We start from the raw sequence: 27331 nt of genomic DNA on the forward strand, positions 1-27331 counted from the left end.
AATTTGACGTAATTGGCAATAATATGTTTCCTCACATCCGGTGTAGCTATAATGAAAATAAAGCATGTTTCACTGTCAAATATCAAAATAAAGGTTTAAATGAGTGAGTTTTAATGTGGTTTTCCTATTGAGAAGTAACGGAAGAGGTACTCAGATATTTTAATTAACATAAAGTAGCATAATAAAGGTGAAAAAATGTTCAACAACATGTAAGAACATACAAAAAGCTGCAAAACAAGCACTTTTTTTTATCAGTCACTGTGATTTTATGATAGGGAAACCTTTATCTCTTCTTTTTATGATAGGACAACCTCTCCTGGTTATCACACTGATAGTTTGCATTCATCAGTTAAATATTTGAAATAGTAAAACAAATAAAAAATATTCAAAATGTTTAGTAATGTATTCATGTATGCAAACATACTGACAATAAACAAGCATGAACACATATTCCACTAATGATTGCCATCTTGTGGACAGTTTCAGTTACAGCCTCTACTGAAATGCACAGATTTCATCACAGGAGAAAAAAAATGCTAAAATGTGGAATAAATGTACAAAATGATATGAAATTGCTCCTTAGTAAAGCTTTAGAGGACTAAGTGAAAATAAAACTACTCGTTTCACATGAAAAGATGCCTGTCTGGGAGTTGTATTTATAAATACACATTTAATTAATGTTTATCATCTATATAGACAAGTAGAATTATATTATATATTATTCTTGAAAATAGAGCTAACTGCACAAACAAAGTTTCTAAAAGTTCAGAAATAGTGAGGAGTTTCTTCTGAGAGCAAGAAACAGACAGGATGTTGATGGGAAAAAAGATTTATGAATAAAAATGAATTTTAAAGCACATTTTTCCAAAAATGAGATGCAGAAAGGCAGTAGTGGCTCTGAGGGAAGTTTCGAGCACATACTGGTAGCTGTCATGAACGGGCTGCTTGCAGGAGTCAGAGCAGAAGTATAAGAGTAGCCACCAATGATTGACAGCTGTGCGTTACTAGAGTGACACCTCCACTGACTGACCCCCCCCCCCCCAACACCTCCATAAATTATTGCTTATTCCTGACAAAATTATAAATTAAAACATAACAACATAAAACATTCACACTGTAGTTTGAATAGTGTTCTGTCTGAATGGAAATATGAGTTAGGGAGGCAAATTCAGTGTTAAGATAATTTTTTTCTTTATCTTGTTGTAGGTTGTCTTGGTAGAAATGTTAGCATTACACACCTTTAATAGTAAGATCTAGCTTGTGACTCTTAAAATCTTTTGTCGAAAGAATAAGTACAGAGAGAAATACTTTAAATATGCTTGTCCCAAGTCATAAAAGTTTGCGTGTAAGGATGACATTTGCTTAGAAACAACCTTTTGACCAGAGCACCCGATTCCAACACCTCCAGTCTTTCACTTCCTGTATAGATTCATGATCACACTGCAAGACAGACACAAACAGGTGCATGGATGACATTCTCCTTGGAGCAGAGAGAGATAGTTGAGGCTTACTTAAGCACAAAATGCTAAGAATAAAAAAGAAATAGCATCAAATGTGAGAGAGAGCAAAGAGTATAAGCACAATTTCTTCTGCTGTTTCTCGTCACAAGTCTTCTGCTAGCTTCTAAAACTTTAATGAGATTTCTGTGATGCCTTGTGCTGAACTGAAACAGTTTGAACTCTCTCATTCGCCTCAGACACACCTTTGGAAAAGTTCATGACACAGGATACAGGCCGCCAGCAAACATTATATTTAGACCTGGCATGAAAAAAGCAGAGGCGTTTACTTCATGCTTCATTTTTGTAACTGTCAACTTCAAAACAAGCTGCAACCCATAAACCCTGACAAACTTTTGCATCAATCATGTCAAAAACAAGAGTTCATCCGGTGTGAACACGACATAATAACCTCCCTACATGTTGCAGATGCTTCACATGAAACACAGGAAGACTAGTTTTCTATTTCAAGATTACGCTGAGCATGAAAACTCAAGTCAAGGACGCCGGCTCAGAATGTGCTCAACAGAGTAGCCCTGAGCGATGGTGCGAGACTGAAGCAGATTTAAAGATCTTTTAAAAAACAATGGATTCCTTGACTGAGGATATGATCAGGGCTGATGTGGACTCCGATATGACTGTGCTGACGCCCGAAGAGTTTACTGAACAAAATCCTGAGGGCGGTGATGAAGTGGAACACCTTCGAAACAGGTACAAACCACCCATTGTCATTCTGAATACTGAACTCTAACACAGCTATGAATCAAATCCAGAGTTAAATGATGCTGCTGATAAGAGTTTAAGATGTTCAGAGGCAGCAGTTTATCATAGAGTAATAAATTAAATGCATTTCTCAATGGAGATGGGAGTTAATGAAGGAAACTCCATCAGTGTCTCTGACAGTGTTTGTGTTTAAATTTGTTTGGCTGAACACTCAGCATAATTTTAATGGTGTGTGTTCATTACTACACTCGGTGGCTCGTCTTTTGGGGTTAAGAGCAGGTTAAAGTGGTAAACCTCCTCATGGTGCAAAGGTTTACTCCTTTGGAAGAGGAGCTGATATGAATTCACCCTGGATGTAAAATAACAACACTCAAACAAAAAAAACAAAAAACAAAAATAAAATCAATCCTCAAAATGATCATTATGTTTAACAGTTTAACATTAGTTTGAAAACTTGAACTTGAAATGACAAGACAGAAAGTAAAGCAGACACCTTTTTATTTGGCTCTAACTCTGTGGATGTGAGTTCTGGTGAACGTTTGTTTACTTGGTTGGAAAATGAGTCAGCAGAAGCTACAGTTCAGTATCAACAAAGAGGAGATGTTAGTCACGTGATCTTGCAGGAGAAGAGATATCTGCTCTGAGAGGTGTTGTAAGCATGAGCAGCAGATGACTTAGACTCATCTTAGCACAACTTTATTTATATATCAGCTTTCATACACAAAAACATGCAGCTCAGAGAGCTTCAAAACAAAACAGAAAGGAATGCCCACATTAAAAATGATAAAAAAATTAAAATAAACAATAAAGCATGTTTGAGGACAATATAAACTAGTTTGATTGACAGTAAAGTCTTTTAATGATAACAGAGATCTGGTTTTGCTCTGCTGAAAATGATATCTGTGATTAATTTTGTTGTAATGGCAGACACTGGAGCCAAACTGTCAGACAGAAAAAGGGCAGAAGAGCAGGTGAAAGCTCAATGGAAGAGTGATAGATCACAGACTAAAACGTGGGTTACGCTGTTTGTGATAATGTTCAATCTCCCCAAAATGCAGCAGTTATTCTGCAGTGGCCTGTTCAAACTTGAGAGTCTACCAATAAAATGAAGCATGAGGTTACATTAGCTCTGCTTGGTGAGGTTGGAGTTGGTAGATGAGCACTGGTAGGACATAAAAAGGATTCACCTACTGGACACTAAACTACAAACTTAAATGACAAAGTTTGATGCAGTTTTTATTCACTGTTCTTTCTTTTTCCTCTTTTTCAGTTTACGTGAAGCTGTCCATGACGACAACGTCCGACCCAAGATGCAGTGCCTGATGATGGACTCCTCCTTCTCCATGGTGACCATGCAAGGAGAAGACAGCGGCATTGCATGGGAGACCACCCCCAGCCGCTGCACCACACCCTGGGCATCTGAAGCTGGAAACCCCATTGTGGAACTTGGCTCTCCAGTATCAGTCCGACCTACAACACCCGGATCCGGACCAGCAGGGAAGATTATCTTTGTCATGGATGAGGAGCTGATGTCAAGACGGAAGAAAACCAAAGAGAGAAGCATCAAAGCAGTCCTGGTGGAGAGTTCAGAGAATATCTCAGGAAGGCCGGAGCTGGTGGAGGTCTCACAGCCAAACGTAAAACCCGAGGAAGGAGATAAAGAGGAACCAAGTGATGTCCCTGAAGATAAAGAGCAGCAGCTGTTTAGGTTGGTGTCAGAGGGTTCTGAGATCCTCAACATTGTTGTTCCCCAAAAACTGGCAACTGTGGACGAGGAGGAAAGCAGAGAAATGGTGGATAACCTTTCATATCTGGAGGAGAGCCTTGTTCCTAAAGCCAGCGAGGACACTCAGGATTATGAGATGTTGGTTTCAGCAGTTGAGCAGGTCAGGTCTGTGCCTCCTGTTGCTCCAAGTGCCATGGATCCACCAGGGGCTCCAGTACCCAGACCTCCTGTGAGAGGTCCTGCTGGGAATGTGGACTACTTTGAGGCGTTTGCCCTGATTGACGCCCAGGCTCCGGGAAGTCCAGCTGTAGCCACACAAGGAGAGGCAGAACAAGAGGGAGAGGGTACAGCTGAAAATCTGCAGGCAGAAAAACCTGCAACACCTCAGCAGAGCAGGACCACAACAACAGCTGAAGGCAATGATAGATCAGACTTGATCAGCCTCGAGGGAATCACCAGCGAACTCCTGGATGATGTCTTCTATGGCGGCATGGAGGAGTACGCCATGAAAAGCTCAAGCAGAGAGGGTGGAGCTGCTGCAGGCACACCAACTAGGCTTCCTTCTAAACCAAGTGGCTCCAATTTGTTTGGAAGTCAGGAGGAGATCCTGACTCCAATCTTCCTACCAGATGGACCTCCCAAGATCATCGACCCTATTCTGCTGGAAGAGCCCAAAGCGATGGCGTTCCTGTACACTGACCTGTACGAGGAAGCCCTCGGGAACCGGAAAAAAGAAGAAGATGCCGAAAGTTTGACATCTGAGAAGTCCTTCCACAGCCGGCATTCAGACCGGGAGGCAAGAGGATATTTGGAGAAATATGTCCTCATAGATGAGACTCCTGCGTTAGACGTTGCATCAACAGATAAGAAAAAAAGCCCAGAGGAAGGTCCGAGGACATTGTATGATGATTTGTATGACATTAGTGATATGCTTTCCAAGCCTGGGAAGGAGATGCCAAATTCAGAGGAGGAAATTACAGACTTTTTCAGGTCCAGCGCCAATTCTTCCCCATGTGACGAGCCTTTCCTTAGATCACTTGAAGAAGAAGAAGAACCCAAACCAGTGAAAAAGACGAAAGATAAGGCGGCCAAAAACGTCTCCATCAAGGTAGAAAAAGCAGAAGTCCCACCCATTGTATCCGGCTTTGAAGAACCAGACTGGGGAAGCATAGAGGATCCTCCAACAAGCCTGGATGACAAAGACATCGGTCCCCACTCAGAGCAGGATTTGTGGAAACAAGAGTCAGACGTGCAGTTGCCGGTTCCCCCTCCCAGGAGAAAAGCACCATGCGCTCCAAAGTCAAGTCTGGACTTAACACCTCTGACACCAGTTGACATTGCACAAGAGCAAGAGGAAGCTGGAGGAAAGGAGCAGAGGGTGGAAGAGAAAGAGACTGCATCACCTGCTGAGACCGCCGACGAAGGAGAGGGAGAAGATACATCACCTGCCAGTGATGTCGCCCTACTTGAGGAGGCACTGGTGGAAGTGGAGTCCCCGCAAAGTGTCGAAGAAAGCAAAGAAATCACCGTCACAGAGACAGAATCAGCTGAACAGAAAGACACTGAGACTAAAGCAGAGGAAGCTGCAAAACAGACTGAAGCAGAAGAAGCAGATGTTAAATCAGCAGAATTGGCTGAAACTGAGGTTCAACCAGAGGTCAGGGATGATACAACACCTGTTACACCACCTGAACCACCAAAAGAAAAAGGATACTGTGTGATTCTTTGAGAGTGCTGCAAATTCAGACAGGTTTCAGGATAACTTTCCTGCTAAAATATGGTCTTAAACTATCGCAGATTAAGAAATTCTCTAAAATGTTTACAAACTAAGAAATAGTGTGCTGTTTTTTTACAGTGTGATCCAGTTTCCAAAGGAAATTCTCAACTTTTATCTCATATTCTCATTATGCGCGAGTCTAAGCATCAAAAACATTTCAATAAAATGTCCAGAAGGAGATTTTTTTTCTTTGTTTTCCTACTTAATCCAAATTTTGCAGCATAGACAGCTGAAAACAGTGCATGAATCATCGTGAATTTCCTGGAGGAGGTTTGGGTTGGGATAAAAAGGGTGTGAGAGCATGTGTTGGTGTTTGTGTAATGTTAGGGTGGATCTTCAGCTATAAATAAGACTCCTGAATGTTAACCTGACACCTTATCTCAGTCAGAAGCCTGTATACCCTGTTGTAAACAGTAACAAACCCATATATTCCTGCAAAATGTCATCAAAACAACACCGTCTCATTCTGTTTTGTTCATTTTTAAAAATGTTTTTTTCATGCTGAATTAAACATTTTAACTATGTACTAAATTCTACATCACCTACATCATTTTATAGCCCTGGGTATATTCTTTTTAGGATCTGTTTCAGACTAACTTGACAATGTAGTATTTGCACTGCATGTGTGGTCAGTAAAGCAGCTTTATGTCCAGCAGTATTTACAGATTTTATTGCCTCTAGGCCTGAATCCAAGGGTCCCATCTGGAGCTCTGCAGTGATCCTGTCCCTGCTGACCTTGAAGAGGAGAATGAAAACACACTCCCAGATATTAGCCTGCAGCAGAAACTAATGCAGAATGAATAAAATGTTGATACAATGACAAAGCAAATGTGTGCTTTTGTTTCTGCAATGAAACACATGTTTCATTGGTGTCTGTGAAGCACGAAAGACCAATTTTATCCATCTGTTTGAATGGGCTTTAGTGACATCCAGTGTCAGACATGTGAAATTCCCTATTTTCTAATTTTTCAAATGATTGTTTTACCCTCCAAATCGAGAGGTGGCAGCTATGAGCTCTTATCTCACCTGAACCAAGAGTCAGGATCACAGAGGTACACTAGATAGAGTGAATATGTCCATTCTCAGGGAAAATATGCCTATATCGCCCCCACAGAAGTCTCAAATGTAATCACTTACTTAAATTACCATCACAATACAGTATTTATCATAAATGATGCACTTAAACTTACTAGAGAAAGTCAAACAAAATTAGTTTCACATTATATTTTTACAGATAGAGTTAAATAGAAGTTCCAGAGCCACAAAATCTTTTTATTATGCTACTCTGGCAAAGAAAAATATGAAATAAAACAAACATAAATCAAAATTAAAACATTAAGTAAGCAGTAACCATAAAACAATAATGTAACTGAAGCCAGGCGCCAAATACATGAAATAAAAACCCATAAAAAATAAAGTGTTCTGGCAAAATACTGTCACCTCTGAATAACATTTTTTTTCTGTGTTATAGTGTTTGAATATCACTTGGTATCTTGAAATATGAGACTTGTTTTAAGCCCTTTAAAGAGGTGTATTCCACAACATAAGTACTTTCAAACTTCCCTGTCAAAAGTTGCTGTTTTCTTGAGATTTTTACTCGTTCCACTTTTCTTCGTTGTTTATTAGCTATTCATTAACTAAATGTTTCGGGGGGGAAAAACAACTAGCTCTAAGAAAAACTGCTAGCTTTCTTGCTGTGCTGTTTTAATTTCAGTTGATATCATGCAAATCTGACAAATTGTAAACCCTAAACAGAAATGCATAAATACATAATAAGACTAACAACTTCCTCATTTAAATATATATAATATTTACTTGACTTAAAATCTTCAAGAAATTACTTTCTTTCATCTTAGATTAAGACATTAAGCTGTTTTTCTTTATTTCTTTTTGCACATATCTCAAGTTTACAGAATTTTATTATCAAGCTTTGTCAAAAGAAATTAGTCGATATCTTAACATGAACTGTATATTTCATGGGGAAACTGGGCGGATTCAATAGATGAATAAATAGAAATAAATGCATAATGAGCTAAAATAAAATATTTTTGATAAACGATTGTGGTTTTCTATGTGGTGTATTTCTGGACCGGAAGTGCTCAGCCGGCGCTGTGTTTGACTCTATGGCTAAGTTAGCTTTGAGCTAACCCCATAATGGACCATGTCCCCGGTTTATGCTCCACACACACTCCGGAGGAAAACGGAGAGAAACCCTGCGACGGCTCCTCGATCGAAGACGAGTTTGTGGACGCTTTCGGGGACCTGGCTGCCCTCCCGGTCGAGGTTGGAGAGAGAAGACCGACGTGTTTTCGGTGCCGGTGAGCTGAATTACAGTGAAGCTAATGCTAACTAAGAAACCCCTCATCCCTCTCCTCCTCCTCCTCCTCCTCTTGAAGTCACTGGCATGTTTAAATGAGGGAACAGATTTATGTCGTTGTGTGAAAGCTGAAGACCAGCTGAAACACAGATGGGAGATAGTGAATGAGCACTCACAGCTTCAACTTTCCTCCCATGTAGTCGCCCTCAGAAGGTGTGTCTCTGTCCTTTTCTTCCACCTCAACCCCTGGAGGTCTCCACGTGTCTCTACGTCGTGCAGCATCCTGCAGAGGTAAGTACGACCCAACAAGTCTATATGGACATAGTATGAAACACCAGGGTCTTTGTGTTTAAGGCAGACAGTGTGCAAAAACATGAGCAATGCATATGTGGAAATATCTGACCCCCAGCATCATGAAGAGAGTGCAGCTATGATGTTTATATAATAGTGCAAAACTTTACAAATAAAGGCATTGAGGTTTTAAATGCAAGACAATTAACATGTCCAACATATGGAGACACTACAGCAATAGGTGTCAAAAGGCGACATGATGATTCATACAGAGGTATAAAGATCTGATCTAGCCTCCCCTACAGTCTATTACACATGTAAACATAATCACAAATCTTTTAAATTATTCCTTGTAGGAGTAAAAGGAAGTAACATAATGACTGTGCAAAAGGGAAATGAGTATTATTTGTATCTGAACTTTCAATACAGGTGACAAAGTGCTTCACAAACAAGTTATAAATCACATATAAATGAAGGGTGAACAATAAAAGCAGCTGATTAGTAAAATACTTTGCAAACATTTGTTTTGAGTAATAAAATAAACAAATGGACTGACTCTGCAAGTCTGATAAGTGCTACATTTGAATAGTCCGTATAAGGCAACGCAGGGCAAGTTTCATATCAAGCCCAGTGATAATCCAACAATTGTTTTTATGCATAGTCAAAATTTGGATTAAAGGGGATAGATTAGAGATAGATAGATTAAAGGTAAGATGTTAAAATAAAAGCGATGTATTATAACAACGCAACTGGTAGAGAGGGAGAGTCAGGGAATAAGATGAAGGAAGGGGGCAACAAGTTGGGCCTCCTGCTAAATAGGCACATAACCTGCATCCTGTGCGATGTGTTTTTAATATATGTTTTGATATGCTCTGCTGCACAATGTGCCTCTGCTGCACAATGTGCCTCTTTGAGGACAGCCAAGTTGGCCTGAGTCTAACAAAAACTTTGACAATGCTGATAAGATCAACACCACTGTCTGTTTTTTTATTTGGAAAATATGTTGGCTGGTGACTTCCGTTGAAAGTTGGTTGGCATCTTCAACTTTGTTTCCTCTTCTTTTCTTTTCTTTTTTTTTTTTAGGAGAGCAGAGTCCTTCGCACAGTACCTCTACTTGCTGCATGTTTACCACAAGGGAAATGCAATGTCATAGTTGGGAGGAGATTCAACGAAGAGAAGTAAGCACTATTTCATTTCCCCAATACCCCACTTGGACTTTATTCCATATCATGATATATAATCACATCTTTTCTCCTCAGGCACCCAGAGCTCGCCGCAGTATGTCGGGACAGCAGAACGCTGATCTTGTACCCAGGCCCAAAATCCCAAAACCTGGAGGAGTTAGTGCAATATCAGGAAGTAGGAAGTGTGAAACATAATGTGATCATCATAGACGGCACGTGGAGCCAGGCCAAAAACATGTTCCTTAAAAACAGCCTCTTCCACCTGCCGAAACAGGTGAGTGTGACGGTGTTAAAGCACAGGAAGATGCTAAATGTCCTCATATTTCAGCGTAAACCATAAAAAGTAGTTCACCCTCTACACCTGAGATGGTTTAAATCCTCCTGTGACTCCCACTGGTGGAGGAGCTGCTTCACCCACATGTAATGACTAACAGGAAATCAAAGCAATGTACAAAAAAAGAGCATGTCTCTTTAATGTGGGCAAGTGAACATCGAGGACTCATCAGCATCTCCTCTTCTCCCTCTGGTATTCCTGGTCGAGCTTCATGCAATCACATATCAGAGCCTGGAGTTGAAGAAACAGCATTTTGAAAACGATACTTGCTCGTTAATATTCATTAGCAGCCTTAACTCCGGAGAAACAGAAGATGAACGAAGAAAGATGGAAAGCAAAAATTTAAATGTTTTTTTGATGAGCTTATTAAGATTTAATCCTTAAGCTTCAAATCATGGTTGATTAAGCAGCATTTGTGATCACTAGAAGGAAATATCAAGTGTAATTCGGTGTCAAATGTCCATAACTTCAAAGATAGTTAATACTTGATTAGCAGCTTTTGTGTCAGAAGTATTTATAATGTTATAACACAGAATTAGAATCAATTTAATGTGACAGTAGTTTGTAACCATAGCCGTCCTGCTTCTTTGTGATGAATCATTTCAAACTGATATAAAAATTATTAAAAGTTTTATATAAAAAGGAATAGTTTGATTGAAGAGGTTTAACTGTTATCTATAAAATAAATCGAGTTTAAAGGATTTTATCTATTTATTTTTTATTTCCAGGAGCAATTCATCTCAATCAAACTGTCTGTAATAATGCCAGTTAGCTAGAAGTGTAGTTTCCATCTGCAGGCCTCAGCCAACTGTTAAAATGCACTCCTTAAGAAGAGCAAAATACAGGGATCAGAGGAAAACAGTGCCTTTAGAGTACAAATGACACATTTAAGCACAGTATTTCAGCTGTTAGGTTAGTAACTGCTGATCATTTGTGCTTTGCTTCATCAGGTCCAGCTCAACAGGACTCTGTCCAGTCAGTACGTGATCCGCACACAGCCCTCCAATATCTGTCTGTCCACGCTGGAATGTGCTGCTGTTGCCCTGTCCATCCTGGAGCAGAACGATGACATCCAGGAGGTGAAGATCTGACATTGTTGTGGTTATAGACATTACTGTGTTTTTTAAATTCCACTTAAAAGGACAACTCAACTTTTTGGCCATATTTGGGGAAAATTGTGTAAAATTAAGAATGTTTATGGACTTCTGAAACATGTTTCAAGCTATCAGAGGGACTCTTTAGTGCCTCCCCAAGCTCAAAAGCCGAATCTGGCAGTTTCTTCTTTGTCCTGTCAGTGAAAAGTTGAGACAGAGGTTTTTGTGGTTTGCGTGTGTTTAATCTGTCACTGATACGATTTTACAGTTTATTCTTACTTATATGGTTTCAGTGAGCATACCAGGCAGAAATTTGAAAGTTGATACACATTCAACAATAAACTTGAACCCTAGTTCCAAAAATTTCCCACTGACACCAAAGCCCTGAGTTTTCTCAGAAGATAAAAGAGCCTTATCTTTGTCTTGATCAACCCGAGAGGAAAACGTCTGCTTGCAAGGAGCTAAATGATCCCCAATGTTCAGCAGCTAAGTGCTCACTTTGTCTCTTTGCTATTGCCAGAGGCTGCATACACTGGAGTTTCCTGCCTTGTCTCAGACACTGAAGCTGTGTACAGACTGTTTAGCCTAAAGAATAATCCAAAATACCACTAAAAAAGTTGGTAAAGCTTAGAGGGAATGTGGAGTTGGACAGAAAATCTCTTAACGCTTGATACTTAATTGTTTCAGCAGTACTACAAAAAACTTCCATCCACACAAAGATTTTTATGAAGGATTTCCATAAATTTACCAGCATATCTCTTTATATTTTTATTTCTTTGTCCACCATCTGATCACCAGGTTCTGCTGAGGCCCCTGAAGGCCCTTTGCTCCTTTCAACTGGAGCATGGCGCTCAGATTCATCACAGCAAGGAGCATCTGTTGAAAAATGGCATGTATGACAAGCCCATGCCCAAGAACAAACGGAAGATTAAAAGGATGGAGAAACTCGTCACTGATCACAACATCTGCCCGAGATGAAGGCGAGAGACTGGAAAGAAGAGGGCTCATCTGTGTGCGTGGGCAGAGCTGCTGATGCTGCAGAGGACTGGACCATCAGAGAAACATAAAGCAGCAGGCACTAGAGCAAAACACGCTGTTTGGGAATTTTTACCTTTTCTCTTTTAATATATTTTTAAATGCTGGTTAATTTAAGTTATGTTTAAGTTAAAGTTGTAGTTTGAGTCTCATGAAGGGACATTAAACCCAGATTCCAGCTTGCGTTGTTTATAACAGTTCACATTGTTTACAGTAGTTCTGTTGTAACTGACTTTACAGAAGAAAACATCTGGAAGGGCTAATTTTCACTGAACTTTTATAAAGTCAAATCATTGTTGAAGTATGTTGTGAAATAAAAAAACTTCTCTGAAAGTTCATGTGGAGTTTAACACAGTGGCCTATGTGCTCTGCTGTGTGCATTCTTGTGTTGTTGAAGATGTTTGCTTCAGTTCCTTTGAAGCACTTTTCGTAACTGTATCAGGAGGCACCATGCAGCTTATTTATTGGGTATTAAAGTTAATCTGGCAGATGACATTGCAGTAAGGTAGACAATGGCACTATACACAAGTTTCTGCTCAATAATTTGCAGATTAATAACCTGCAAAGGGCAAATATGAAAAGTTTTTTGTTTTCTTAAGGGCAAGTCCTAATTTTCTTTTCTTCTTCTGGCAATTTTCCCTGTTTTCCCTTGCAGAAACAGGGTATAAATATGACTATTTTTTATAATCAGCAACCCCTGCCAGGTAAGAAATGAATAGACAAAAATATATTTAAAAACTGTTGTAGGGTGAGCAATATTTATCAATGGCAAGTCCTACATTTTTGTGCTTTAATTTTGTTATTGGGCACGTTTCTCTATGGTATTGCTTTACCTAGCAAAAGCCTGTCTCTGCTGGGGACATTAGCAAATGAATATTTTTTTCCCTTCTGAAGGCAAGTCATAAATTAAATCTGTTTGTTTTTCGGGCAAGTTACACAATATCTTTTTTTTTCTTTTTCACTAGAAATGGGCTTCCACATTATATAAATATATTCTATATTCTAGGGAAACCCACTTCCACCAGGTTAGAAATGAATAAACAAATACTTTTTTTTGTGCAGGGCAAGCCCTGATTTTTTTTTTCTTGTTGGGCAAGTCTTTTTTATTTTATTTTTTTTGTCTAAACAGGCAAGATTCACTTTTTTTTTTTTCTTTACCCGGCAGAAGCCTGTGTTTTTGCAAAATAAGGGAGACATCTTATTTATTTGTTTTTATGGACAGGTCCTTGAAAGAAGTTCTAGTTTTTATTATTTTATATTGGGCAGTATACATTTTTTCATCTGGGGTGAGCCAATTTCTGCCAGATTAACAATAGATAAAAAAGAACTAGTCCAAAAAAACATTTTTTTTTCTTTGAGGCTGCGTATATATTTTTTCTTGTTTTAACTCTTCCTGATTTTTATTTATTTATTTTTTCTCCCGGCGGAAACGGGCTTCCATGTCTTATTTTGTAACATATCTTGAAGTTGCCTGAAGGCTGAACTATTGAGCATGCGTGTTTCGTGTTGGCTCCGGTCGCTCCGCCATCTTTGTCGGCTACCCATTGTTCAATCTGGAGCTAACAGCAGCGGAAAATCACTTTATTCTGCGCAATAAAATAACCTGACGGTGTCACAGGCAGCTGCCCGCGACAGTCGTGGATTTGCTCTCAGGGTTACGACTTGTTCTCGGCCAGCAAGTTCAACAGAATGGACGATGACCAGCCCAAAACCCTGTAAGTGTGTGTCTGCGTTATCGTTAGCCAGCCTGCTAACCGCCTGTGTTCGTCACGTAGCTAACATTGAGAGGAGCGAATTATCCGGAGCGCGAACGCCGCTTTTCCGTAGTTATTTGATCCTTAACTCCATTGTTTGTTCTTTTTCTTGATCAAATCAAGAATATATGAGTTTAGAATAACTTAATGTATCGAAATGAAACAGCCAGACTCTGCTATGTTCCGCACAGGCATTAACCCTAGCTAGCGAGTTCCAGAAAAATCTTAAATTAACGCGCCGGTACACACTGTTTACGAAGGAAAATCCACATTTTAATATTAATTAATCTCAAAATAACCTCAACCGAATCAAAAATTGAAATAAATGTGTCACTTTTATGTAAATGAAACTGTTCTATTAAACGATTTAGTCTCGACTTTAGCGGAAGAACATATAAACGCAATTTTCTTCAATGGATTTTGGTGTCGCCGCCTCCGTAATGTTTCTGAAGCGATGTGATAATTGTAACAGGCCTAAGAACATGTTTGTATGTTGATTTTCAGCCAGAAAACACATTCCCCGTTAATTAATATTCATAGTAGTGTCAATTAAGGTTTGAATGCGGTTTATTTTTGTTACCAGGGTAAGATTAACTTAAATCTATTTAAAGCCAGCAGTGATGTAAGACAAGGTCAATAGCTGAGATTTCAATAATGTTGGTTGTCCCTAGATGCACTCTGTGTTTGGATGAAAAGCTGCTTGCTTATTAAATGCAAACGGAAGAATCACTTGGCATTGAGGTTTTATCGCCTCAGGTCATTTGCATTTACTACAATCCTGAAGGTGGATTCATTGGGAATCTGCATATTGCTTTGTGGTGGTATCAATTTTGAGGCACAGGAAAGAGGGGGCTGCATTGTCACACAGGTTATGTAAATACAGATTTTACAATGATTTTAGAATAGTATCAAACATAATAATAGTGCTGGAAAGAGAACATGGTCACCGTTGTCAGGCAGGTGTTTGAGGACAAATTTAGTCTGCTTTTCAATCTAGATGATGGAAAAAGACCATTTTTTTCCCTTCAACATTTTGAATCAGTAAAATTCAGGGTACTAACACATGAATATGTTGTTTTTGTGTTTACAGATACACACGCACACACACACACACACACACACACACACACACACACACACACACCCACACACACACATATATATGTATATATATATATATATATATATATATATATATATATATATATATATATATATATATATGTATATATATATATATTTAATTTCGGTTCTGCTCTTACTTAAACTTATTTAATACTACCCAAGCCCCTTATCGACAAATCTGGCTCTAAGTCTGTCGAATATGACAAAAATAATTTGTTGTGCAAATAAAATTGTCAATTCTGTAACAATTGTGGTAAATCAACAAAAAAAAGTCTATGTGCCATCTTATTGTCTTATCATCTGTTTTCAAGCCATACATATGATCTGTGTTTGCAGATTCACAATTTATTATCTGACAGATTACAGCTTTGTTAACTGGAAAAAACAATAGTGTTTACCTAATTATTCCAGATTTCTTTTGCAAATACAAAATGATAACAATACATTTGTGATTTATTATGCAACCCCATCACAAAGTCCATGTAAACATCAGTTTTGAGCTGTTTTTTCAGATGAGTATCCCAGAAATAGAGTACAACCACAGTACAGTCCAACAGGTAAAGGGAGTCATTGTTTGAAGGCTGATTTATTTGGTCATTTGAACACAACACAGTAAAAAATGTGAGGCAAGCTAGTATGCCCTAACCTCCCCATAAACAACAGGAAACATAAGTGATCTTATTAAAAAAGGCTGTAAAAGAATGAAAAACTAAGCCATCATCACAGTAAAGGTCATCACAAACTCCATATTTTATGACTACTTGCATCCCAGCCCAGCATTTCTAACTCTTAGTGTCCTCTCTGTGTTTGTTTGTCTGTTTAGGTATGTGGGGAATCTGTCCCGGGACGTGACAGAGGCTCTCATCTTGGAATTGTTTGGCCAGATTGGACCTTGCAAGAGCTGTAAAATGATAGTAGATGTAAGTTCAAGTGCCAACTTTTAACTTCTCTGTTTTCCACATCTTACCTGGAAAGATACTTTTTGGCTCAAGAAACCTCTTTGGCAATGAAATCCCAGGATTGCAATTTGCAACAGTTTCTTTTGATGATGCACAAAATAATATTTCTTCCTATCTCTTGTTTTCTCATCTAGCCACTTTCTTCCCCGTCTTTTTTAGCCAGAGTCTAGCATGGTTACTAAACCTTCTATTTCAGCCACTTTGCTATATTCCATATGAAATTAAATTGCCTCTGACTTATCAACTGCAGCAGTCATATCTGCTCTCCAAGTTTCCTGAGAATAAATGTTGCTAGAGTTTCCTTATCGGGCTTACAAACATGAACGCTCATCTCGTCCAGCAGCTGATAAGAGAGTAGGCACTCTTTCCTGTGAGAGACGATGGCTAAGTGTATGGTGGGTTTGATTCCAGCCATAGCCCTTTACTGCATGCTCCTCTCTTTATTTCAAGCTTTTCTTGCCACACTCCCAACTTTATATACAGTATAAAGGCCAAGACTCCAAAACCATACATTATTCATTTTCCAAAACAGCATGGACGATCTGAAACAGAACAGGTTTTCCCTTTTCGGGCTGCATATCGATGCACAAATAACCTGGATAATCAACCTCCAAACATCTATTTCTGGAGGATAGATCTTCTGACTTTCCTGTGGTCAGGGTTTATTTTCAATCTTCTCGGGTATGTTACTTTGTTGGGAGAGCAGCAAGCCAAGATGGAAAGAGAATTCATACATCATAGTATAATACAAGCCAGCCAAATGGATGTACTACAACTATTTAAAGCACATTTTACAATGTGTTGCTTTGAAGAAGAGCCGGTCTAGATTGTTGTCTTTGTTTTGGTTTGCAAATAGCCAATATCAAGACAGAATAAGATTTAATCTTATCTAATCATAGTCTAACATGAGCAGTTAACAAGCTACAGCAGCAAGGAAACTTCCTTGAACCGGCTAAAACCCTGAACAGGACCTGACTTGTGTTAAGTCCTTTGTCAGCGTTGCCCTGAAGGGAATCCAGGTGGCCGAATCATTTACTGCTACTGGTTTTGTGGTCTTTAATCTTTTTGGTAGTCCTGCTCTAACCTCCATAAGTTACTCTCCAACAACATATTTTCCTGTGTGAGTAATATTGAGCTTAGTTTAGTATACACTCTATCGTTGCAGTCTCAAACTCCTGCTGGACGTCCTCCTTGGTAAATATCAAGGGTAGGGCCTGCACCTTGTTGTTGGTCCATCCGTTGTTGGCCTTCTCCTCGTGCATCATATGTCAAAATTCAGGGATGTCAATACACAGTGAATGTGCGCATATGCTGTCTTTTCTAATCTAAGGCTGTGTCCAAAATGGCATGCTAACATACTACTCATACTAAGTGTGACGTCAAAAATAGTATGTAGTGCGTTCACATTAAATAATTTGAAAAGATTGTGTGCGCGAGAAATACCCGGATGTATACTATATCGGAAAAAATTCTAAGTATGGGAGGTGGGCATACTAGTCGCACTGACACGCCCCATAATGCATTGCGAGCTCCATATTTATAAACATAAATAGTGAATGAGATGACAAGATGACAAGCAACTAAAATGGACTTGGCTCTACAGGGAAACCAAAACGTAAGTACATAGAAATAAAGTGCCTGAGGCGACGGACGGACCGTCTTCGGTGTCTGCGAGCAGTAAACATTTTTTAATTTTTTGAAGAGTGATGAATTCGTCTTGAGACCGGTGTTAGCTAAAAATCAGCCACTAGCGAACTTCCAGTTTTCAAAATGAAAGCATCTTTAATTATCCCCTTTGAGTTCTTTAACGGTTTTGTAAATTGGGCTCTTGTTTTGGAGCTGATAGCATATTGGCGCGCTTAACAGAATGTCTGAAATGTTGAAATTAAATTTATCCGTGCGTTTTATGGCCCAAATGACCACATTTTGGTATTCTACGAGATGACTTTCTCGCCTAAAATGTTCTTAAAACTTTCAAATGTGGCGAATCAACAGAGATATTTCATAGTCTGGTGTGCATTCATAGACTTATGTGTGCCTCCAATTTTGTCGTCGGAGGTTTTGAAATGCATCATGGGAAACTGAGTTGTATACTACAGTGTAAACGGTTGGCACTCTAATCATACTTATAGTATGTATACAGTATTTACACAACGACCATGTAGTATGCAGTACGTTAGTATGCCATTTCGAACACAGCCTAAGTCTTTCAGGGCCCTCAATTTAGACCTTTATTCCAGCGGTGGAAAAGCTCCTTTAGACTGACGTTTCCTGTTGAGATTGAGAGGTGAGATACAGATAAAAAGAGACAGGGAACAACAACAATCAAGTGTCCATTAAATTAATCACACTCACACATCTAGAGGACACTTAGACACGCAGACACCTGGAGCTTAGGATCAACCTGCCAACTGATTGATTGAGAGTCAACCCACTCTACCACTTAGCCAGAGCTGCATCAGCTGAGTCAAATATTGCATCATCATGAACATGTTCAGCACATATCCTGTTTAGCAACTTTTGAATACACTCAGAAGAGACTTAAATAGCATTCTGACATCAGTAGACCGCTCCAAACAATCTGATAATGTTTGTACTGAAGTTGTTGTTTCTAATTCTCCCCCACAGACAGCAGGTCATGATCCCTACTGCTTTGTGGAGTTCTATGAGCATAGACATGCCACTGCCACAATCGCAGCCATGAATGGTCGGAAAATTCTGGGTAAGGTAAGCAATCATATCTCCTGGGTGAGTCAAACAGAGCGAGGCTGGGTGGGCGAGGTCGACATAAATCAGGAAAAACTTGTATCTTATTAAGTCTAATCTTCCTGCTTCACTTCACTTAATTTGTTTTGTTCCCCTGTGCACATTATTATTCAGTGCACAATCTGAAATGTCCAGGATGAACAACAGACTCGAACCTCCTGCTGTGTAATCATCAGAGTTCTGAAAACATGATGCTGTGTATTGCATAAATTTAGCCTGAATTATTTCCTGTTTTTCTTCTTCTTGTAGATTAACACGAGTCACTAGACTGCTTTTGTTCACAACACGAAACCCATACTCTCTTGAAAAAAGGAGTTTATTAATAACTGATTTTTTCTTTTTTACTCTTTTGGTTTTCTTCTTTTTGGCACTGATACCAAAGCAGTAGATATGTAATCAGTATTTTATTCAGCCATTCACTGGCTCTAAAGGTTGAGTATTTTTCTCACACAAAAAAGACCCAGATTTTGTTGTCTTTTTGCTTTACAATGAGGAAAAAAAACTCTTGTTTTCACTACCAATTTCTTAGTTTGTGTCTTAAGACTCACACTGGCTTCATCGGTTGCCTGGTCCACAAAATACTGAACATTGTAGCAAACCCATTTTGACAGTTTTAGGTGGCCTGCTTTTTTTTTTTTTATTATTAAGAAACACATTTATTAAATTTGTGGGGAAACTATGGACCCAAGCAAATGTTGACTTTGAAAAGCTCAATAAATTTGGCGTTTGGGCATTTTTGCTATAAATGAAACGCCTAAAATAAACAATTACACCGTCTATGGAAGAGGGTTGGGGATGGTGGTTCATTTTTAACAAGTAGAATTGGGTAAAAGAAAAGGTTTTTCTTCTGGGCTTAAAATACAGAAAACTGTATTTCTGAGATTAAGTCATTATTCTGGAGAAAAAAAAAGCATGCTTGAATTTTGAGATTAAAGTCGGGATTCTGAATTCATTACATTCAAATCAGGATTTTAGAATTGTCATGTTGATTGTAGTGTTTTGGGATAGAAGTCAGTATTTTTTGTCAAGTGGCAGATTTTTGCTTTTTCCTTTAGAATCCTGATATTATCTTTAATCTCAGAATTTTTGTGTTGAAATCAAAGTGAAGACTTTTTCTCTAAACTCTAAGAATTCAGTTAGAATTCTGCCCTTTTCTCAGAATTATGACCTTACTCTCAGGTTATTGTTATGACATGATTTGACTGACCCTTGACCTCTTCAGTAAATATGACAAGAATTACAAGTAATCTTCATTTCCCCATTTATTAAGCTTGTGAATCACAATCTTTGTAACAACATGATAGTTTAGTTTATTAAAGATGTTGTCACCATACAATCTGTGACTCAACTCAGGGGCCTGCAAATAAATTTAGACAGTTTTTAAAATTCCTGCTAAGCACGATCAGTACTGACACAAATGGTACCACAGACTTGTCATTGAGATTTTCTTTTATTCATTTATCAAAGTTGATGAGAATTAGTTTGTTCATATAAGAGTCGGGATTAGCCGTCCATGCATTCACGTTTTCAGATCTCAAATTTTTAAGGCAGAAACTTCTACAACAAACCCTGAACATATTCGGTTTAACGCTGGGATAGTTTGCAGGCCTTTGTGTAAAATAACACCATGCATATCCATAAACTGATAAACTCACATTACGTGTTTATAAAGTGTTGTGTGTTTTCCACTTCATACAAAATGCTGCAACACTTGTTCTTAATTCAGGTTTTCCTTGAGTGAGTTTCCATGTGTGTATGATTTAACATGGTCCTGCTGTTTAATAATGTTATGTGTTAACAGTCTTCTATCTACTACAGTTGTTGCTCTTTTGTGCCCCTGACGTTTTTTACTGCTATGTGTTCTTCTTCAAACTTATGTCCACATAGAATCCACATAAGAGCAACTTTAACAGAAATACATTCAGTTGAAAATATTTTATCCTCAACAGGTATTGAAGGACCATTTGAGGAGTATAACAAGTTCGTAAAAATCACTTGTTTGTAAGTCCCTTGTTATTTGGACCTTACTTCCTACAATTTTTCTCCAAATTTTTACTAGACTCAGACTGAATTGTTCCTGATTATGAAGGTGATATCCCATAATATTCTCCACTGTGTTTTATTGTTTTATTAAGTAATGCAAAGGTTTGTAAAATTAGATTATAACATTGAAGAAATCAGTTTGTAGTGGTGGTTTAAGTAGAACCGAAGTGTGGCATTCAGAGACCACTTAGTTTAAAAAAAAAAAAGATCTCAACCACAAAAGTAAAACTGGTGTGTGACAAAACCTCTAATCAAAGAAAAAGCACCTTCCTCTAGTCCACTAAGATGCTTCAGTTCTCACCTTGTCTCCTCTTCCCTCGCTCTCGACGTCTGTCTCTGTTGCAGGAGGTGAAGGTCAACTGGGCCACGACGCCAACCAGCCAAAAGAAAGACACAAGCAGTAAGTAGAAACTCACTGTGGAGTGGATTCTTCTGCCGATGCAGTTTTTAAAAACAAATTTGTTAAAGTCAAGGTGAAAGAATAAGTGAAGCACTGATGTTTTTATGAGGCATTGTCTTTCAAACATTTGTTTAAAAAGCATAACGATACCTGCTGTTGTGGCAAATTGACTGTGCCAGTTTATATAAGATGAACCTCAGTGGATTGGAATCCAAATTTTAAATTCTTAGCAAAGAAGACAGCTTTTCTCGTGGTATATCTAATATAAAAAAGCTTTCTTACCTTCCTCGTCCACCACTCTTTGCTTACTTACCCATCCAATCCAGCTCTTTGTATTTGTATCGCACATTTCATTTGTACTAGCACGCAGCCTGAAGTCCTTCAAGTGAAAGTGAAAATAGTGAAAATAAAAGTGAAAAGTGAAATAAAATTTCCATGCTTTCAACAAAAAAGAGATACAAGAAATAATTGATGGAAATTAATGAAAACCAGCAATAAGTAAAACAAGTGACCTAATATCTGTGAAAGGTAAACAAATAAAGGGAAAAAGAGAAAAAAAGAGAAGGAAAGTAAAGTTAAGACAACAAAAGAACAGGGCCTATTCTTATGCCCATATAAATAAGAGTGTGGAATAAAATGTAATAAGGTAGTAAAGTTATTTCTTTTTAAGCTTTATATTTTGTGTGTTCTTAATTATTTATTGTAACAAATGACAACTTGACTGTTTTTCTGTCTTGTCACAGGTCACTTCCATGTCTTTGTTGGAGATCTAAGCCCTGAAATTACCACAGATGACATAAGAGCAGCTTTTGCTCCATTTGGAAAAATATCGTAAGTGCACCCTCAGAGTCATTTGAAACCTTTTTAAGCTTTTATTTCATTTTATAAAGACAAAATCCACATGCTCTAAGTTTTTAAAAGCTAAAAGCTGTCCACAAAATATCAGCTTTACTTGTTTCCTCAAACATCTGGGTAATTTAGTTTTCTAAGAAGGCTACTCAAACATTAAGCAGTGTCAGATACACTCTAATAGTCTTACCTATGCATTTAAACTGGTTTAAAACAGAACAAATGCTCCAAAGTGGAAACATAATCACCTTATTTTGCCGTTAGATATCACTAATGTTGTTTTTGTCCACAGAGATTGTCGTGTGGTGAAAGACATGGCCACAGGTAAATCAAAAGGCTATGGCTTTGTCTCCTTCTTCAACAAATGGGTAAGTGTGCTGTTAAGGGCCTATGAGTAAGTGACCGGAGAAATGAATGTCCAGGTTCTGATTCATGGATGTTAAAGGCACTCTTTACAGAAAGCTGTGCTGTATTTCTAAGTGAGTTTTAGAGTTTTGTGTTCATTCTGTATTACAGGATGCAGAGAACGCCATCCAACAGATGGGAGGACAGTGGCTGGGAGGGAGACAGATCAGAACCAACTGGGCTACAAGGAAACCTGCTCCTAAAAATACAAATGAAGGTGAGTTTACAATAATTAAATCAAAGACTAATTAATTGGCTATATCTTAGCCCTTTTAAGGTGGCTCACTGTAGGCATGCACAGCACAGAGCACAGTTTGCTTTTTATTTTGAGTTTATAGAAATGTCTACTGACTTTTTTTTCCTTTTTTTTGGTTTTAATTTAAAAATATTTCTGCATTTAACACGTTAAATGTTATTTTTCTCCTCTTAGCACCCAGTTCCAAGCAGCTTTCCTTTGATGAGGTGGTCAACCAGTCCAGCCCAAGCAACTGCACCGTGTACTGTGGTGGAGTCACAACAGGGCTGACAGGTGAGTCATGGTTTGTCTGCAGGAATTAGCTGCAGGTTAAGGAGCACCGTGTGCACATAGAGCGTATTATAATATCCGTTTTTTTCCGTTTGTAGAGCAAACAATGAGACAGACCTTCTCACCCTTTGGCCAAATAATGGAGATTCGTGTTTTCCCTGATAAAGGGTATTCATTCGTGAGGTACGCTGGCTTGTTTTTGTTGCATTTAAGTCACATGACGTCTGCAGGGGTGACCTGGTTTTAAACTCTCATCTGTGTCCAGGTTCAACTCCCACGAGGCAGCCGCTCATGCCATTGTGTCCGTGAACGGCACATCCATAGAGGGCTATGTTGTGAAGTGTTACTGGGGCAAAGAAACAACAGACATGGTCAGCCCCATACAGCAGGTACAAATGCCACAGGTATGTACCAGGATTGTCCCTGATTCACCACCCTTTGCTGCTCATCTTCTGCTTGCTTCAGTGCTAAATCCTTAATCTAATTCTGTGTAATGTTGGTGCAATGTGAGCCTCTGCATCCTAAAATATTCCTCCGTATGTCAGCAGAACACGGTGAGCTTTGCGGCACAGCCCTACAGTCAGTGGGGTCAGTGGTACGGCAACACGCAGCAGATTGGTCAGTATGTGCCCAATGGATGGCAGGTGCCGAGCTATGGAGTGTACGGACAGACCTGGGATCAGCAGGGTTACAAGTGAGTACACGTTCAAAGGAGCAGCTTCAGAAAGTAGAGACGTTCTGGTTCCGTATCAGACATGTAAATTAGTGCCTCTGCAAATCTTGTTTTCATGCTACAGTCTCTTTCTTCCTTTCCCAATCTGCTTTTGCCTCGCTCAACTTGTTTCTCTCACAACCAAGACACTATACTGGAGAAACAGACGTGCTTAATAATTACCACTGTAAATGTGTTGACTGCTATTTTAAAGCTCCTGTGATGAGTTTTTTACAGGGTTAAGAGTCAGACTGAAGTATGCACATGTGCCTTTTTATAGCCTAGAACAGCAGACTAAACCATCAACAACATGACTGGTGATATTTATGTTGTACTTCTTAATGCTTAAAACCCCCATGGGGAGAGTAGGAGTCAGGTTGGACACCTGAAGAAACAGATGTTTTTACTTTTTCCACAGCGAATATTCTCTCTTAGTGAAACATTTTTTCTGTTCAGTACAAAATCTACACAGATGTTTCTCAAAGGAGCTTTAATGATTTCTAACCTTTTTATCTCAACCAAACAAAAAATCTTTGCAAAACTTTTAGATATTATGCATGCATAAATTATACTACACAAAAAAAAATGGATATTCTATATGTTGAAAACAAAAGAGGGCCTAATGCTGCATTCATGTGCTCCTTGGGTGGTCGTGGTTTTGAAGTTTAGAAGTCATTCTTGGGACTTTAGTGTTCTTGTGTTTTTGATCAAAAGGTCGGGTTACTTTAGTGCAATCAAGTTGGAAAAAAATACTAAAATATTGCTGTAGATAAAGAACCATAGAATACAATACTTGTATGAGTTGCGTTAAAACCAGTCTAGGTCATTCTATGTATACAAAAACTACCAGGGATTTCAAATATGAAAAAGGGAGATTTTAAAATGAGGAAAAAGAAAGTACATTGTACAAAGGCAAGGAGAAAAAAGAAAAAGAAAATGTGAGGAATACAATGATTAAAATTGTAAAAGTTAGAACAGCAGGAAGTGTGAAACACATGAGTTAACAAGAAGAAATGAAATAAAAATTTAGACCATCATCAGAACCAACAAAAGATAAAATGTTGAAAAGATAAAAGATCCTTCCTGAGATAAAATAAAAGTAGTTTCTGGCAGATCCCTTTGGCATCATAACCAAATATTAAAAACTATAAATTAGGTTTTCTGTGCCAGTTTAAATTGGTCCAGAATAAAGCCGAAAACATTTCAACACTACATTTTTCGTATCTCTAATCATCAGTCAACAAATCTGACTGCACTCTATCTCTATCGTTTTTTCGGCGGTGCATGCAAACTGGGATGTATGCCAGTCAGCTTCTGCAGTTAACTGAAGCTTTGTGATAACTTCCAGAGTATTTTTAGCATCTCTAGCTACGTGAAAACATCAGTCATGAAGGCAAAGTTGTGTGACTGTGTTGTTTGTCTTTCTGTTGCAGTCATTTACACGCTGGTGCAGGGTGGACAGGAGTTGGAGCTATGAGCAACGGGGGAATGGTGGAGCCTGGGCAGGGAGTCAACGGGACGGTGCTAACCAACCAGGCTGGCATGAGCACTGCCGGCTTCCACACCCACTGATCAGTGATCACAGTAGCCCTCTCTGAGCCTCCGAGGCCACATGGATGATACTCTGCTGGGGGAAGGAGCCCTTTAGATGTGCTCTCTCTGTTACCACACAAATTATTCTGTTAGTGAGGCTGGTGCGCCATTTTATCAACCTCCACCAGCCCATAACTTAACCCACTGCCCAAAATCTGCAAGTGTACAGAAATCAATCCACATCAGAACAATTTAACACTGTTAATTACAGCTATCGCTAATGCACCTTGCATTCCTGGGCCCATTTTATTCTTTGGCGTATTTTTGTAATGCCTGCAGATAACTGGCCAAATGTAAATTATTCAACCGTGTCATGATATTTCTAGCACAGCCACATTTTAGTTTAGAAGAAAAAGAAGTGTTCAGTATTGAAATATATAGTAAAACACCATTTTCTTTTTTGTTTTCAGCCCCTCAGAGCCAAAGAGCAAGGGCAGATTTTATACCAATGTTTAACAATCATACAGGGAGGAGAGGGTACAACTTTGCCACAGGAAAGACTTCAATGGTCCTTAGTAATGTATTGGTTAAGGGGTGCGATTTTTATTTTTCCTCAATTAGAACCTCTTGCAGCTTGTTTCTGAAGTGAGAAACTAGTCTGGGGAAGTTCTCAGGGTGTTGTGGGGTCATTCTGTGAAGAGTAGGAATCACTGAGTAAGAAAAGGCAGGTTGTGGGGAAAGTGGACGACATAAAACAAGTAAATTTCTGCGCTCCTTAGATTCATCTCCTGGAATGGACTGAATTCATTCTGTGAATAAGAAATGTGTGTGTGTGCTGGCGTGTGTGCATGAACTCTGATGCTTTTTACACACAAGACAACGTCCACTTTCATCTCCCCCCCTGAAAAACTTAAAGGACTACTCCATACTTTTTGCTGTCATAATTATTCTCCAAAATGCTGACATTGTATAAAGAGCTTTTTGCCTTTTTCTGTTCAATTTGGGGACTGTCTTATAAAGAAACGTTGCAGTGACACCATCGAATCATGTGACATGTGAGACCTTTTATGTTTGTTTATAAAAGTGGCTGTCAACTGTCAACATTATTTTTTAAATTAGATTTTCAATATCTCAAATAAATCAATTGCAGGGATTACTGCCACTCTTATCTTACTTCTAGGCAGACAATATTGCACAAATACTTAAGATTATCTTTTCAAAAAAAAGAAAAAAAATCAAATAATAGGGATTTTTTTATGTTTTTGCATTCCACTTTGTTTTGTTATTTGCTTTGGAACTCTGTTTTATGTGACAGTCTGTTCAGTTGTACTGAATCTGTATAAAGACAACATGTTACTTGCTTCTGGTTGAGGTAATGGATTCCAGAAACAGCTGTTTGACAGTAGCATCCCTGTCCAGTGCTGGTCCGTGTACAGTAGAGAAAGTGTGAGGTTTGATTCTTCCAGAGGACGAGCCGCATTGCTATGTAATGCAAAAAAAAAGCCTTTCGATCGACAAGTAATAACATAATTTAAGTTATTCTGTTATCCTAAATAACGATTGTTTTTATAGATAAAGAAACAACATTATAGGATCAGATTTTTGCACTGTGGCCACCATCATTTTAATAGAGTTGGATAAATCCATTGTGTTGCCTTACTATCAGTGAGTTTCTTTTAATTTAACCAAAAATTCATCCAAGAGTAGGCGGTGCCTAAGAATGTTTTCAACCTATGTTTTGGCAAGGCAAGGCAAGTTCTGTTGATGCTTCAGTAACATGGTTTGAGTTTTTGCTTTGTCCCATTAAATTGCTGATGCTTAAAACAGCTCCCATTTAACCTGTTTGAATCTCATCTTCTATCCTCTGGTGATTAATAACAGATTGTGTATCATGTATTTATTTTTTGAACACTACAAGAGTCCTGAGAAATTGTCCTGCAATATCACTGACTGGTGTTATGACTGAGGCTGCAACCTATGATTGATCCTCAGTTAATTTCACGTAAGTATTTATCTTTTTTTTCCAGTCAGAAAAAAATTATTTACCAGTCAAACATCTTAACGTGTTTTTTCAAAACTTTTGAACATTTTGTCATTTTTCATACAATGAGGGAAAACGACCAATTTTACCTGGGAAGCTGTTATCCAAGTGTTTGCACACTTTGGTTTTAAAACCAACTAAAGCAATTTGTATACCATAAATATGTTTATTTCCTTTCATATCAAACAATTGATGCAAGGAGAAATATTTTCTTTAACGTACAAATTTGTTGCATGAACCT

At 38.5% G+C, this 27331-nt stretch overlaps 2 protein-coding genes across 3 annotated transcripts; both read left to right on the forward strand.

Moving 5' to 3' along the window:
* The first annotated feature begins 7813 nt into the window (after positions 1-7813).
* Positions 7814-12315, forward strand: dtwd2 (DTW domain containing 2). Its single transcript, XM_074690556.1, has 6 exons — positions 7814-8040; positions 8240-8330; positions 9414-9508; positions 9590-9788; positions 10799-10927; positions 11741-12315. The coding sequence occupies exons 1-6, from the start codon at positions 7877-7879 to the stop codon at positions 11918-11920; spliced, it is 858 nt and encodes a 285-aa protein (XP_074546657.1). The 5' UTR covers positions 7814-7876; the 3' UTR covers positions 11921-12315.
* A 1138-nt stretch (positions 12316-13453) lies between these two features.
* LOC141805251 (cytotoxic granule associated RNA binding protein TIA1-like) lies at positions 13454-25789 on the forward strand. Of its 2 annotated transcripts, none has more exons than XM_074690175.1 (12): positions 13454-13692; positions 15680-15776; positions 18444-18542; positions 20970-21024; positions 21768-21855; positions 22166-22241; positions 22390-22495; positions 22709-22807; positions 22903-22987; positions 23070-23208; positions 23353-23498; positions 24950-25789. In XM_074690175.1, exons 1-12 carry the CDS (start codon positions 13667-13669, stop codon positions 25086-25088), a joined length of 1155 nt encoding a protein of 384 aa, XP_074546276.1. In that variant the 5' UTR covers positions 13454-13666; the 3' UTR covers positions 25089-25789. The 2 variants fall into 2 exon arrangements, with proteins under 2 accessions (XP_074546276.1, XP_074546275.1); XM_074690174.1 differs by having other exon boundaries at positions 13455-13692; positions 23350-23498.
* The last annotated feature ends 1542 nt before the right edge of the window (positions 25790-27331 follow it).

This window comes from Halichoeres trimaculatus, unplaced genomic scaffold (genome assembly GCF_033239565.1).
Source record: "Halichoeres trimaculatus isolate MK-OKI-2021-1 unplaced genomic scaffold, fHalTri1.1 fHalTri1_scaffold_16, whole genome shotgun sequence".
Classification (NCBI taxonomy): domain Eukaryota; kingdom Metazoa; phylum Chordata; class Actinopteri; order Labriformes; family Labridae; genus Halichoeres; species Halichoeres trimaculatus.

Bases quoted from the DNA above. Each gene is read 5' to 3' on its own strand.
- dtwd2 (XM_074690556.1), top strand. From the start codon at position 7,877: ATGGACCATGTCCCCGGTTTATGCTCCACACACACTCCGGAGGAAAAC. The intron at 9,509-9,589 runs GTAAGCACTATT...TTTTCTCCTCAG, and splicing joins AGGAGATTCAACGAAGAGAA to GCACCCAGAGCTCGCCGCAG. The intron at 9,789-10,798 runs GTGAGTGTGACG...TTGCTTCATCAG, and splicing joins TCTTCCACCTGCCGAAACAG to GTCCAGCTCAACAGGACTCT.
- LOC141805251 (XM_074690174.1), top strand. From the start codon at position 13,667: ATGGACGATGACCAGCCCAAAACCCT. The intron at 22,496-22,708 runs GTGAGTTTACAA...TTCTCCTCTTAG, and splicing joins TCCTAAAAATACAAATGAAG to CACCCAGTTCCAAGCAGCTT. The intron at 22,808-22,902 runs GTGAGTCATGGT...TTCCGTTTGTAG, and splicing joins AGTCACAACAGGGCTGACAG to AGCAAACAATGAGACAGACC.